The sequence below is a fragment of the Xenopus tropicalis genome, chromosome 4 (genome assembly GCF_000004195.4).
Source record: "Xenopus tropicalis strain Nigerian chromosome 4, UCB_Xtro_10.0, whole genome shotgun sequence".
Lineage (NCBI taxonomy): Eukaryota > Metazoa > Chordata > Amphibia > Anura > Pipidae > Xenopus > Xenopus tropicalis.
The window spans coordinates 15,528,433-15,544,967 of record NC_030680.2 but is presented as its reverse complement, the minus strand read 5'-3'; the positions used below and the strand labels follow the sequence as shown (position 1 = coordinate 15,544,967).

At 44.2% G+C, this 16,535-nt stretch overlaps 1 protein-coding gene across 1 annotated transcript in view; it reads right to left on the bottom strand.

Annotated features, from left to right (window-relative positions):
* The window catches only part of LOC108645362 (cleavage stimulation factor subunit 3-like), a 73,744-nt gene extending 71,388 nt beyond the window's left edge, over positions 1-2,356 (bottom strand). The window contains exon 1 of the mRNA XM_031900491.1: positions 2,108-2,356. Coding sequence (XP_031756351.1) covers positions 2,108-2,278 — 171 coding nt within the window. The 5' untranslated portion in view covers positions 2,279-2,356. The remainder of the gene's footprint in view (positions 1-2,107) is intronic.
* Positions 2,357-16,535: the final 14,179 nt, after the last annotated feature.

The window sequence follows — 16,535 nt, the reverse complement described above, 5'->3', positions numbered from 1 at the left end:
TTACAGCTGGGTGCCATGTATAATGCCAGGCATGACAGGAGCGCATTGGAGTATAACAGTGTCAGTTCCCCAACCTGTGGCCCCCCCAGCTGTTGCTACGGCTCCCTGCTTCCCTGTCAGATCCTTTAGGGTCTGTTTGTAAAATGGGAGAACTGGTCGAGGGTGTGAGTATTTCTGCAGAATAAATATAGCTTGCACTATTACAATCTAACACTTTTCTGGTTATTGTTGTGCTTGTGCAAACAGAGCTGGAAGCTTAAGAAAGAAAAAAGTATCCCGTCCTCTTGTTCCCTTGCAAAAAAATAATTATGACTTCACTGTATGACAGAATCTATGACCTTACGAATGAATTGATGTGTAAAAAAAAAAAAAAAGAAACGTTGCAGAGGTGATAACTTTCAAATTAAAGGGATAGTTCACCTTTACATTGATATTCTGAGACAATTAGCAGTTGGTCTTCATTTTTTATGATTTTTCAGTTATTTAGCTTTTTGTTCCCCATTTGCTATTTTAGCAGCTATCTGGTTGCTAGGGTCTTTTTCCCCTAGTAACCAGGCAGTGGTTTAAACAAGAGATAGGAATATTAATAGATGAGGGCCTGCATAGTTATTAAAAATAACCATAATAAAAAACAATTGCAAAGTTTCTAGTGGTAGGACATTAAATAACTAAAAATTAACGTAAGGTGAACCCTTTAACCTGTATATGTACAGCAGAGAAATCCATAGGGAAGGCAGAACATTACGGTGGCCCAGATGCAAGCGCTTCACAAGTGAGTCTTCTGCTACAGTGTTTCAGGAGTCAGAACCAGTCGTGCAGCCAGACAGTCACTGTTTTCAATAGCAATAAATAACAGTAAAAGCAGTATATTGGAAAGCTGCTTTGGGAAGGGGGTGCGTCATGACCAAACGCACAGGAATGCACTGACAAATGAAGATAAATGGCCCCAGCCGGTCAGTGATTGATGCTCATCATTCTTATCAGCACAGACACAGGGTTCATGTTTATCAGTATCTGCACTAATGTAGGATGTACCAGTCATTCACAGAGGCACTGTACTGTAGTCATTTATTAAACTACACTGTAACCCCATTATAGTGCAAACCTTTAACTACTGTCTTATTGGGGCTATCGGGGCTCGCTCACATACAGATTGGGCCAGCTGGAAAATGTGATCATCCCAGAACTACACTGGTCTGATCATGAGGTTCTTGCCCAATGTGTTTACTTACAGCTTCTGTACAGCAATACAAACACAGACTTAAAAAGTGAGTCTTAGGGCTGTGACAGATGGGAGATTAGTCGCCCGCAACAAATCTCCCTTGTCGCGGGCGACAAGTCTCCACGAAATGCCATGCCACCGGCTAGAATGTAAATTGCCTGTGGGATGGCATACGCTGCACCACGATTTCCCAAAGTCGCTGAAGTTTCCTCCCAAGGCAACTTCCGCGATTTCGGGAAATCCCTGCGCCGTGTATGCCATCCCACAGTGTATGCCACATCCCACATTCTAGCCGGTGGCATTGCATTTTGGGGAGATTAGTCGCCCGCAACAAGAGAGATTTGTCGTGCGGCGAATTATCTCCCCTATAATGCAATATCATTATTTTAACCAATGAATTTTAATAGCAGGTAAAGTTAAAGAACCTCATCTTTCATGTGCCTGATCCTGTTGTAGGATTCACTAGTTTGTATGAAAATGAGTTCTCTGTATGTGGATAAGGTATGTAATTTAACATGTGTTGCTTTCAGCAGGCCTGGGCAGGGTTCAGTATAATAGGTTCCTACTGTGTTTTCCAATAATAAATAAAAGCCTATCTGAAAAAGAAAAATGACACATAGACACATGAATGCTGCAACACGGGGCCTCATTTAATAAGACTGGCAAGAAGCATAGGCAAACCATGGTTGTGGTGTAGCTGATAAAAGACACACAACTGGACCTATTGATGCTGAGGAACACTGGAGCTACTGCCTTCCAGGACCTGGTGGTAGCTGCAGGGTTCCACAGCGCGTTGTGTTAATGTTGATGCACCAAACCTGCACCTAGTGAACCCTGCGGCAGATTTACATAAGGGCCAAAAAGCTAAAAGAATCAGTGGCTCACGGTTTGCTGAAGATCTGGGATGACAATCCTGATGACCATCGTGTTGGTCTGGATGTCTTCCAGCCGACCGGTCGGTCGCTCCGCGGTGGCTCTGATGGTGCCATAGATGGTCTCTTCTTTAGAGCTGTCGGATTCTGATTCCATTGAGTAGTCTGAAAAGCTCTGCGCCATCTCATCTTCACTGGAAGTGAAAATTGCCTTTTTCTCCTATTCCGCATATAACTTTCTATTATCCCAGCCATTATTCCTCCCATTACATATTCACCCTGAGAAGCCTCTGCAATCTCACTCAATCTCTTCTAGCTTTTTTTTTTCTTCTTTTATCTATAAGAAACATGGATAGAATTGGGAAAACGGAGAGAAATAATAAGCATAGAGCAAACCAGGGAGAGACAGAGGAACATTTTGCGCTAGAAAAGCTGTAAATGTACAAAAGAGAAGTAAATATTCTATAATAATTAGAGGAATAGGGCAATACAGATTTTTTTATATGATTAATTCTGAGGGCACAGAGCCAGTGCATAGAAAGGTGTAACTATTTTGTATCTAGGCTAATGGGGCTATAGTTATGATACTGTGCGCAGCCACTTCATTCATATCTGTAGTGTATTCCTATGGCTAGAAGCTGCCATAATGTTTCTCTTCACCCTCAGGCTACAGATATAAACCGAGTGACAGACTGACCTTGGGAGGTGGGTCTAATAAGCTAAGAAGAGTAGACACCCATGTTGACAAAGCTTGCCTAATAATTCATGGCTGGTCACACCCCAATCCTCCCAAAAATGCCCCTGGTCTGCCTAAACCACTCCCATCCGTAGCTAAGCCACACCTCTTTTGCAGTCTATGGTTAGGGTTTGTTTTATCCTCCCATGCCCCCCATTACAACAGGGCTCCTAACTGGATTCAAGAGTGCCCTAATTGGTGCTGTGGTATACAAGGAGCTAAGTTCTGCCTCTTGCCCCCATTCCTGAGAAAAACTGCCCACTTTCTATATGGGTTTTCTTTTTAGCCAATAACAGTGGGAGGAGAGGTACAATCACTGGGGGATTCTTCTAAGGGGACCCAAAGAGTGAGGTGGGGGTGAGAGTTTTGATGTAAAGGTGTGCTTTGACTTAGGTCCCCAGTACTACAACTCCCAAAATTCTTGAACATATAATCAAGTGTAAAAGTAGACAGGGGCAGTGGCATCTCAGCCATAATGGTGACCCAAGCTTAAAGGTGGCCATACACCAGCTGATAAAATTCAGTTCTTTCAGACCAGAGTCAGAGTCCAGAGTCATTAGCTTACTGGCCCATCTATGCGGCCAACCGACAGGTCTGTCTGACCAATATCTTGATAAAAATTGTCTTTTCCTGCCTGACGGGGACCACATTGACACGTAGATGTTACCCTCTGTATGGGGCTAGATGTGACCCAGCGTGTGTGGCCCAATCAGGCCCAGATCTAACCAAACAAGGGGATCTGCCAGTGTATGACAAGCTTTAGAAACAAGGCTAGAGTTAGCACTATTGTCTGCAGTTATTGTACAAGAACTACGCTGTAGCCAATCAGAGCATCAGAAGTGGTCACGCATCAAGAACAAGCAGCCAATCAGGGGAAAAAAACAGATTTTTATACCATTCTATCCTGACAAGGGGTATATGCAAATAATGAACACCGATAATTCAAATTAATGATTAGCATTTGGGATTTGGCAGGGTTCGGTTTTCGGCTGAATCCATGGTCCTGGGTGAACCAAATCTGAACCCTAATTTGCATAAATTAGCAGAAGCTAATTAGCATTCGGATGGGTTAAATGTTAGGGGGAGACATTTCGGTTCAGTATTCAGCCAAATCCATCCGGGATGCTCCTCGCGAGCAAATATCAAATGGGGGGTGGAGTATAAAACTACTAGGGCTAACAGGTGGTTCACGACATGAAGCACTTCCTCCATTGGTGAGGATATAACAGCCACAGTTCCAAGAATATTTAAGACAGCGAATAAGTGTTATATTGTTATATGTTATATCACCCTAACAGACATTCTAGTTGGGGTTTCAGGAGCATCAAGGAGAGCAAATTGACATTATCACCAAATGTAACCCTAACTTGAACTTCTAGTTGGGGTTTCAGGGAGTATCTAAGGGAGCAAATAGGTATAATTACCAAATCTCACCCAAACTGACCTTCTAGTTGGGCTTTAAGAGGTATCAAGGAGAGCAATAGGCATTATCCCCAAATCTCACTAAAACTGATCTTCTGGTTGGGGCTTTCAGAGGTACCTAGGAGTGCAAATAGGCATTTTCCTCAGATCTTACCCAAACTGACTTCAAGTTGGGCTTTAAGAGGTATCTAGGAGAGCAATAGGCATTGTCTTGAACATCTCACTCAAACTGATCTTCTGGTTGGGGCTTTCAGAGGTACCTAGGAGTGCAAATAGGCATTTTCCTCAGATCTCACCCAAACTGACTTCAAGTTGGGCTTTAAGGAGTATCTGGAAGAGGAAACTGGCATTGTCCATAAATCTCACAGAAAACTGACCTACTCCCCCAATCTCATCCAAAATTACCTTCTAGTTGGGCTTTCAGGGGTATCTACGGAAGCAAATAGGCATTATCCCCATATCTAACTCTAACGGATCTGACAGCTGGGCTGTCAGGAGTTTCTAAGAGAAAAAATAGGCATTATCCCAAAACCTTACCCAAACTGATCTTCCAGTTGGGCTTTCAGAGATATCCAAGAGAAAAATAGTCATTATCACCAATTCTCACCCTTACTGGCCCTCGGGTTAAGCTGCCCCAGAGGGACCAGCCCTTCAGTTTGGCAACCACTACCTTAGGGTTTACATGAAAAAAAAGTATCAGGTCTTTGGGTAATGCTGCTGTGCGCTGCTTTCCAAGAACAAGACCATACTTGCCTGGTTTTCTAACAGCCCCACTGAGGGGCAATGAATAAAATTGTAGCAAATATGCTGTAGGTGAATGCTAAACAATAAAGGGAAAAGTAATAAAACTTTGCACCAGCAACTATTCAACACATAATATGTATTGCTATGGGTTACTAGACCTAGTGAAGGCAGCTGGTTTAATTTTTTTTTACTCCTTTAGTTACTGTATAAGAAAACACCACAATGCACTTTCAGCACAACACATTAATTCTATCTGCAATGCAGCTTCATTTGAACTACACAAGGGGATTTTAGGGCTTTAGGAAAGACAAAGCTTGACTGGTTATCAATGGTCCTGAGTATGAACCCACTCCCTGTGTAATCCGACAATAAAAATATTAAATATGGCAATAATGAATATGTAAATGTTTTGAAATTACAACTCCCATGATTTCTTGATCTATCCCCTCACATACAGACCCATACTGACCTATCTATCCACTCACATACAGACCCACACTGACCTATCCACTCACATACAGACCCACACTGACCTATCCACTCACATACAGACCCATACTGACCTATCTATCCACTCACATACAGACCCACACTGACCTATCCACTCACATACAGACCCACACTGACCTATCCACTCACATACAGACCCACACTGACCTATCCACTCACATACAGACCCAAACTGACCTATCTATCCACTCACATACAGACCCACACTGACCTATCTATCCCCTCACATACAGACCCACACTGACCTATCTATCCACTCACATACAGACCCACACTGACCTATCTATACACTCACATACAGACCCATACTGACCTATCTATACACTCACATACAGACCCACACTGACCTATCTATCCACTCACATACAGACCCACGCTGACCTATCTATCCACTCACATACAGACCCATACTGACCTATCTATCCACTCACATACAGACCCACACTGACCTATCCACTCACATACAGACCCACACTGACCTATCCACTCACATACAGACCCACACTGACCTATCCACTCACATACAGACCCACACTGACCTATCTATCCCCTCACATACAGACCCACACTGACCTATCTATCCCCTCACATACAGACCCACACTGACCTATCTATCCCCTCACATACAGACCCACACTGACCTATCTATCCCCTCACATACAGACCCACACTGACCTATCTATCCCCTCACATACAGACCCACACTGACCTATCTATCCCCTCACATACAGACCCACACTGACCTATCTATCCCCTCGCATACAGACCCACACTGACCTATCTATCCCCTCGCATACAGACCCACACTGACCTATCTATCCCCTCACATACAGACCCACACTGACCTATCTATCCCCTCACATACAGACCCACACTGACCTATCTATCCCCTCACATACAGACCCACACTGACCTATCTATCCACTCACATACAGACCCATACTGACCCATCTATCCCCTCACATACAGACCCATACTGACCTATCCATCCCCTCACATACAGACCCATACTGACCTATCTATCCACTCACATACAGACCCACACTGACCTATCTATCCACTCACATACAGACCCACACTGAGCTATCTATCCACTCACATACAGACCCACACTGACCTATCTATCCACTCACATACAGACCCACACTGACCTATCTATCCACTCACATACAGACCCACACTGACCTATCTATCCACTCACTTACAGACCCACACTGAGCTATCTATCCACTCACATACAGACCCACACTGAGCTATCTATACACTCACATACAGACCCACACTGACCTATCTATCCACTCGCATACAGACCCACACTGACCTATCTATCCACTCGCATACAGACCCATACTGACCTATCTATCCACTCGCATACAGACCCACACTGACCTATCTATACACTCACATACAGACCCACACTGACCTATCTATCCACTCACATACAGACCCATACTGACCTATCCACTCACATACAGACCCACACTGACCTATCTATCCACTCACATACAGACCCATACTGACCTATCCACTCACATACAGACCCACACTGACCTATCTATCCACTCACATACAGACCCATACTGACCTATCTATCCACTCACATACAGACCCATACTGACCTATCCACTCACATACAGACCCATACTGACCTATCCACTCACATACAGACCCACACTGAGAGGCATTATGGGAACATTCTATACACAGCTCAGCGTTTTTTCTTCCTGTTTGGCTTCTGATCTTCTGAACAGGTGAAATATGGGGAGACTTTAGGGCACTATTGAGACAACTGAAGGTATGCCTGCAGCTTGAGATTAACTCTTTATTAGCCTTTCCTTCTCCTTTAAAGCAAATGTTACTCAGCTCATTATCCCGGGGAACGGCAGTCTGATAACGAAGTCATTTTAATAATTTAATTAAACACGCCGTCTGAAGCCGTCTCCGCTCTTAATGTACAAAGCTGATTCCTCTGCTTCCCTTATTAATCAAATGCCATGTCAACAAAATGGCACCTCACAAATTATTCGCTCAAACACGAGGTGACGCGGAAAGTGCATGAAACTGGCTATAAGGAAAATAATGGGAGGTAGGGTTGTTACCCAGCGGCCTAGCCAAATAATTACCCGCTGGGGCCGGGGCATTACAAACTTACTGCCAATGTACTTGCTGGTAAATTTGTAAAATACAAATTTAGTGATGTGCCAATCACTTTTTTTTTTTTGCGGGTAAGGGCTGAGTGATAGGCCAAAATTTTCCCATGACCCTCCTCACCCACTTCTGACTCCTGTGCCCACCGGCTGTTGCTCTTATAAACTCGTGTCTCACCCCGCCCACTTCAGTGACATCAGAGAGGGGTGGGCAATGCTATAGAGAACTATGGCTTGCCAGGCTGAGCTGAATTAGGGTAAGAAGGGGGTGAGTTCTAACCCTGGGAACCCCACACATAAATAATAAGCTTTGTCCCTCCCTCTTCCTTATATATGTTAATATAAGCCCTCCCATTCACCCCATTTCCTTCACCATTTTTATCCCCACCCACCATTTTGCATACATTTTCCTGCCTGTGCCCCAGTCCCGCCCCTGACCTGAAGGCCGGTATTAGAAAAGAAAAACGTTGGCAAGTGCAAAACACTATGTAAAACTCAGTTTTTCCCAGCATTCCCCTGCTGTCAGAGGCAAATATTTGCAGCCTGTTCCGAAGTTTTTGTAACCTCTATTTCAGCTCAATAGCTGCCTTCCCGGACTAATACCAGTAGAACATGGGTTACACTGGGACTCTCTCGCCCAGATTGAGCCTTTGCTAAGTGGAAGAGGAAGGTGAGGGTGTTGTGCAACTACACCTCTCATGCTGCTATACAGAAAAATAAAAACAGGGGGCGCCAGAGGTTCTGGCAAACAACAAAATAACAAGTGAATTATATGAACAGCCACAGGGATAGTCACAGTACAGCTTCTCTGGGGCCAGTGGTACAGGCAGAATCCCACACAGAGTGTAATACAGACTGACACTCCCCTGCAGGCAGACTGGCAGGAATCTCACTTCAGCTCTGCAATACCCCATAGTGATCCCGACTGTAACTAGGCCTGTCCCCTGGGCTCCCAGCAACACCCACCCTGTTCCTCAGGAGGAAGCAAACAGGAAGGTGCCACTCCTTTCCCAGCATTATACCAAAGTGAGGCAGGAAGTGGTCACCATCCCTGCTAGCCAATAGCATCCATATGTTAATGAACTTACTTGGATACATTCCCTTCTGCCCAGCAACTAAGGGAACGGAACCTGCAGGGATTTCAACCATAGGGGCCATTTGACCCTAGGGGTCCCTACAGCACCAAGAAAACAAACATTCTAAATATGAAAGCCAAGGGGCCACTGACCAGCCTGATGCCCATTGTGCATAGGGGTACCAAAGTAGCTGGCATTTAGAGACCCCAAAATGAAGTTAGTGCAAACAAATTTCATGGCATATATTTCTACTACCAAATACACCGCCTGATTTGTGTGTGGGAAAAGTGAGAAATAAGTAAGCAGACCTCAGAAAAGCTCATTTTTACAGTATATCTTTGTATAGAAAAACACCAAACTGCAAAGCTAAGCTAAATGTAGCGATTTTTATGCCATTTCTGAAAATTGTAGATTTTAAATTATTAGCTTTTTTCTTCTGACTCCAACTTGCAAATGGGGGTCACTGACCCCAGCAGTGAAAACCGACTGCTCTACAATATTATTGTTATTCTCACTTTTTATAACTTATTTTTTCTATTCAGGTTCACTCCTATTCATATACCAGTCTTTTATTCAAACTTCTCCCTGGTTGCTAAGGCAATTTTGACCTAACAACCAGATAGCTGCCAAAACTCCAAACTGAAAAGCTGCTGAACAAAAAGTGAAACCAAAAAACTAAGACCAATTGCAAATTGTCTCAGAATATTACTCTCTACATTATACTAAAAGTTAACTCAAAGGTACAACCCCTTTAACACCAGAATGTAACACTGAAAAAGGATAAAAGGGAAATGTTTTGCCCCTAGCGGTTATGGCAGGAGGGCCCAAAACCTCGCTCATAAGCAATACTATTACTAAAAGTTCCAAAGTTGGAGATCCTGCGGGAAAACATTGTCACTACAAGTATGGGATCCGTTATCCGGAAACCGATTATTCAGAAAGCTCAGAATGCCTGTCTCCCATAGACTCCATTTTAATGAAATAATTCATATTTTTAAAATGCTTTTTCTCTGTAATAATAAAACAGTACCTTGTAGTTTATCCCAGTTAAGACATAATTACCCATTATTGGAGGCAAAACAATCCTATTGTGTTTAATTCATGTTTTAAAGTTTTTTTAGTAGACTTAAGGTATAGAGATTAAAATTACAGAAAGACCCCCTTATCCAGAATACTCTTGGTCCCGAGCATTCTGGATAATGGGTCCTATACCTGTACTTAGGTTCTGCCCAGTGTAATTCAACTTCTGTAACAAGATATAAGCTGAATACCTAATAAAAAAATACAGACATATATATTTCACACATGACAAAATATTTTGTATTTGGAAATCCACCTGCCATGTTAAGTCCCATGTCCCCTGAATGCAGCAGGGAGAAACGCAGCCCCTTCTTTCAATGAGTTCATACCGACTGTTGGTCATTTGAGAGAAAGGGCTGTGTTCCTTCATGCATTCCCCTGCAGTGGTCTGAGGGCAGAAATAAGGGATGTCTTAGTGCTGGGCGGTATGACCAAAAATTTATATCACGGTATTTTTCAAAATTATATCGGTATCACGGTATTTGACGGTATTTTTTTTTCCCCATGCATGATTAGGTGACCACCCCAAACACCCGCCACCCGCACCCCCCCCACCACCCCAAACACCCCCCCACCACCCCAAACACCCCCCCATCCGCACGCAGCCCCCCCACCCGCACGCACCCCCCCCACCCCAAACACCCCCCCATCCGCACGCACCCCCCCACCCCAAACACCCCCCCATCCGCACACACCCCCCCACCCCACCCCAAACACCCCCCCATCCGCACACACCCCCAACCCCACCCCAAACACCCCCCCATCCGCACACTCCCCCCCAACCCACCCCAAACACCCCCCATCCGCACACACCCCCCCCACCCCAAACACCCCCCCATCCGCACACCCCCCCCCACACCCACCCCAAACAGCCCCCCATCCCCTTCACATAAATATAACCCCCCACCCCACCCCATCACAACCCCCCCAAACACAACCCCATCCCCTTCACATAAGTATAACCCCCCCATCCCCTTCACATAAATAACACCCCCCCCATCCCCTTCACATAAAATATAATTACTTGCCAGGCACCCCCACCCCCGACAGCTCACATTGGTATCCGACTCTGAATGCGATGGCGCTTTTGTAGAGTGTGCGCGCTGACGTCACGTGCGCGCTGACGTCACGTGCGCACCCGGAAGTATTCAAGCACACCGGTATGGGGGTATGTAGAAAATACATATCGGTTTAAAAAAAAACACCGGTGATCGGTTTTTACCGGTATACCGCCCAGCACTAGGATGTCTAATGGAGATTTCTAACTTGTACAGGTCAAACTTTCAGTAGTACAGGTATAGGACCCGTTATCCAGAATGCTCGGGACCAAGGGTATTCCGGATAAGGGGTCTTTCCATAATTTGGATCTCCACACCTTAAGTCTACTAAAAAATTAATAAAACATTAATTAAACCCAATAGGATTGTTTTGCATCCAATAAGGATTATTTATATCTTAGCTGGGATCAAGTACAGGTACTGTTTTATTATTACAGAGAAAAGGGAATCATTTAACCATTAAATAAACCCAATAGGGCTGTTCTGCCCCCAATAAGGGGTAATTATATCTTAGTTGGGATCAAGTACAGGTACTGTTTTATTATTACAGAGAAAAGGGAATCATTTAACCATTAAATAAACCCAATAGGGCTGTTCTGCCCCAATAAGGGGTAATTATATCTTAGTTGGGATCAAGTACAGGTACTGTTTTATTATTACAGAGAAAAGGGAATCATTTAACCATGAAATAAACCCAATAGGGCTGTTCTGCCCCCAATAAGGGGTAATTATATCTTAGTTGGGATCAAGTACAGGTACTGTTTTATTATTACAGAGAAAAGGGAATCATTTAACCATTAAATAAACCCAATAGGGCTGTTCTGCCCCCAATAAGGGGTAATTATATCTTAGTTGGGATCAATTACAAGGTTCTGTTTTATTTCTACATAAAAAAAGAAAATCAGTTTTAAAATTCCGAATTATTTGCTTATAATTGAGTCTATGGGAGACAGGCTTTCCGTAATTCGGAGCTTTCTGGATAACGGGTTTCCGGATAAGGGGTCCGATACCTGTATGCTGAAATTGGCATATTTTAGTTTTTAAGGCCAAAAATTCCACTCCAAACCGCAACGTTTTCCGAAAATGAGTGGCTTTTACAAAAAAAAAGCCTGACATTTTTTAAAAATCACCTCAAAACATGCAGCGATTTATCTTCCATGTGTCATTGGGTACCAAGATAAAACATAAATATGAATTCCAAGGTTGCACTGAGCAGCTTTACGCCCAATGCGCGTCGGTTTCCCTGGTGTGTAGGGCCCCAAATAAACACTCCATAGGGCCCATCATTTCTGTTTACCTATTTAATGCATTTTATGTGGGGTAAAGCCATTAAAAAAAGTACATTCACCACCAGAAAGATATATATTTTTGGAAAGTATTCATTCTCCCAAAATGGGTAAATATGGCCTTCTACTCCACACTAACACTGCCACTGATATACCCAGAACTACATACACCTTGCCAGGCCTCTCTCCCCTGTGTATCAGTGCGCCCCCCACCCCCCGGCTCCCCAATACGTCGGACCCTTAACAGAAAGGATAAGAGCAGCTCACCCAACGAGCGAGTAGGCAAAGCCCCCTCAGCAAAACTGCCGCTAACTCAAATATGGCCGCTGTCTGGTTACTAAGCGCCGGGACTGTTGCTACGTGACGTCACAGACTGGAAGCGCGGGAGTTTTCCTGATTGGCCCAGTGACTTGGCGCCTCACAAAATAGGAGGCAATGGTGTTTGTAACATCTCCCGGGGCAAGCTAACCCATTCTGTGCTCCGATTTTGCACAATTGGCTTGTGCGGAGATATAGGTACAAATGCGACGTAGTTGGCGCTCATATCTATGCACTGGAAGTTTTCCTTATAAATCCGTACGCGCCGGCGCTTTCTTTGTGGGCATCTAGGTCTGTCAGTGCCTGAAGTGTGATCCCTCCGCCGTGCCCATCTACAAATAAAGCACAGACAGCTATGGTTTAGCCCATTGCTTTGGAGAGTAACAGCCATTTGTTCTATATAAAAACAAGGATTATTCCATGTTTGGCTGGCTGGCAACCATAGTTTTTTTCACACTGATCTCTGTAAGGGTTACTTAATAGGGTTCTAATAGAGTTGTGTCTAATTTTTACTTACAAACCAGTGGGTGTTTTTTCAATAATTCTGCCATAATGCAAACATTTAACATACAACCCTCTGATGCACATATATTGTGTACATAAAACATGTATGGCTTCCAAACATTTAAGATACTGTCCTGTAGGTAAAGGTGCCCATACACTATAAGATCCGCTCGCTTGGCAATGTCGCCAAGCGAGCGGATCTTCACCCGATATCCCCACCTACGGGTGGGCGATATCGGGTAGCAAGTAATTTTAAAAAAAAATAATCCGATCGTTTGGCCCTGGGGCCAAACGATCGGATTACATTTGTGGTTATGGGGCAGTCGGTTCGGGGACCGCATCAACGAGCCGATGCGGTCCCCGATCCAACTGGATTTTCTAACCTGGCCGACCGAGATCTGGCCAATTTCAGGCCAGATATCGGTCGGCCAGGCCGCTCTGTTCTGCCCATACACGGGCCGATTAGCTGCCGAATCGGACCCATATCGGCAGCTATAGTCGGCCCGTGTATGGGGACCTTTATTCAAAGGGGATATCTGCCCCATCTTTCTGCACACCTCAGTAATTCTCCTTTCTCACTTAATAAATTGCATTTACAAAAGCACATTATTGCACGCACTGTGTCTAATAAAATACTAAAAAACACTAGGGGGCTATACTGTGCCTGGTAGGAAATTCCGGGGGCTGCACCGTGGCTGGGAGAAGCCACACTGTCGTAAAATTGTATTGTTGTGAAACTGCAGCCACACTGCCCTGTTGTGAGATGCTGGGGCAGGGCTGCCAGATTTATTTTTCCAAACTAGCCAAAGTCAGTTCTAAAACCAGCCCAAAACTAGGCAAAAGCCACTTTGAAAGTAGCCCAATATGTGCAATGAAAACAAATTCTAAAAAACAAAAGTATATATGGAAACCATGCCTTTAGCGTATAAAAAAACCAAAACCCTGCACCCCCTCTCCAGTTATTGGGATGGCTGATAATTCCCTGCCCTCTGTGCCCAGTCCTGCTGGGAAGTCACTACAGAAATAGATTCAGAATGTTGCATTAACCCCAGACATGATATACATATGGGTGCGCTGAACTACAACTCTCAGCAGCCCCATTAGCTTAATGATCAACTGCAGAACTGCCCCCACATCACAGTAGAAAGTAACAGTACAATCACACACCCTATAGAGCAGGGAGCAGGTTGTAGAACAGACAGGTTGAGCCTGAAAGAGCAAAAAGAAATACAAAATGGAGCCTCTGTCGATACTGTCCAATTGCATGCTGGGTATTGTAGTTTTAAATTAATCCTAGCTGTAGGCTAATTGTTAGATACAAATTACATTACCCAGCATGCAGTGGAACAGACACACAAGGGGGAAAACTTTGGCTAGTTTCCAAACTACAAACCCGCCAAGGCTCCAAAGAAAAGCCCAAAACTGTACCTTGTGGGGTTCGTACTTTGTAAACCTGCCAGGGCTTTAAATTAGTGGCCCAATTTGGCGGGAAAATCGCCAACCTGGCAACCCTGTGCTGGGGTACCACACTATGCCTTTTATGAAATGCTGGGGGGGAGGATACATAGTGCCTGTCATGAAATGTTGGCCATGCACACTATGCAAAATTCTGGGGCCACACTGTGCCTGCTGAAAAACACTGAAGGGGCCACACTGTGCCTGCTGTAAAACACTAAAGGTGCCACACTGTGCCTGCTATAAAACACTTAAGGGGCCACACTGTGCCTGCTGAAAAACACTAAAGGGGCCACACTGTGCCTGCTGTAAAACAGTGGAGACCACACTGTGCCTGTCGTTAAACACTAGGGGTTTCACACTGTGCCTGCCATGAAGTGCAAGGGGGCAAGACAGCCTGCTGTAAAACACTGGGGGCAAAACTTGACACGCAGGGGGGGCACATTGTGTCATAAAGTGTTAAGGGGCACACTGTGCCTGTCATGGGGGTTGGATTCCCACTCTTGAAGACTCAGCTCCAGGATGGATCTTATGAATGGCATAGGTATATAGAAGAATTGCAGCATTACATGGCACAATGTATGCTCCTGGCTATTACAGTATGTTAGACATTTGCTCACTCCAGCTTTTATAGATTACCTTTTTTCCTAACCAAATTACAAATATATTTTATTTTGTGCAGTCTGTCTTACCCAGTTTAATTTTTACACGGAACTAATCCTTTAAAACTGTCAAACAAGCAAAATCCATGATTGCCCAGTGGGCCCTGTGGTCTCTTGTATGCACTATAGGCCAAATGTGTTGATCTCTCAGTAGGATTTACATCAGGGGTGGGCAAACTATGGCCCGTTGGTCTTTTAAATCCGGCCTTCTGACTCATCACGCGAGACTTGGCGTCTGGGGACTGACGAGCAGAAACGGCGTAATGCTGGCCCGGCCCGTCTGTCAAATTTAAAAAGTCAATGTGGCCCCTGGGCTAAAAAGTTTGCCCACCCCTGATTTACAGTACATCATAAGGTGATGGCTTTTGAACAAGCAGAGATCTTAGCATGTATGCCAATATCTGCAGCCCTCTACCAAAATGTAGGCTCTTGTCTTGTAATCTACAGAAGCCTGTAAGATACTTAATGATTTTTGATATTTGTTAATAAATGGGGCATAAATCTGCCCCTCTAGACAAGCCCGACCCACCACAAAAAACAATTATCTGTTTAATGTCATCATATTAATGATTATACATAATTCCCATCAGTCCCTGCCCCAGTGGACCTTACAGTATAAGGTTCCTATCACATTCACACATACTATTGTCCATTTTATTCTGTTTTTTTTGCCTTACAGTGTGGGAGGAAACCCACACAGATATGGAGAGATTGTTGGGTATGAGCAATGACTAATATTTGTTTTGTTAATTAAAGAAGTGTCATTTGTACGTAAAGGGAAAGTGGGAGGTTTTGTGATAAACAATATAAAATATTGTAAATGGGGAGCACCTTCCATTGACACAAAAAGGAGAGTGTGCAGGGTCAAAAACAGGCCTGCCTCTGGCCACTCAGTGGCATTAATAAATTGCCTATAGCTTTCTAGCCCACACTCCAAATTTGACTTGGCTGTAGCCACTCGTTGGCAACTGTTTTATTCAGGCTAATTCCAGCCACATTTCATCCCCGCCACCATTTCACAACCACCTACTTACCCCGATGTGGAAGAGACCTGCCTAACTGAAACGAAAACTTTTCCTTTTGGTTAGGCAGGACCATCATTGGGTTAAGTGGGTGATTGTGGGGTGGTGCCCATCCTAACTTATAGCTGATCAAAGCTCATTCAGAGATTAAAAGCCTGGACTGAGAGCTGAGGACTGCAAGGGGGCCACAGGTCCTTATGGGAACCCCTCCTGGTTAGGTTATCCTGAGAGATCTATACATATGGACTCACTGAAGTATATAGACTCCCCCTTATGTGAGACTTCGAATCTTTTCTTTTTTGTAACTTTTATTTTCTTGAGATTTATCACTTTTTTCACATACAGTAAAATGTGTGTATAAATCTTGTACAAATGGCATCATAGATTTAAAATAGAAAATAAAGCAAGGAAAACAGGAAAA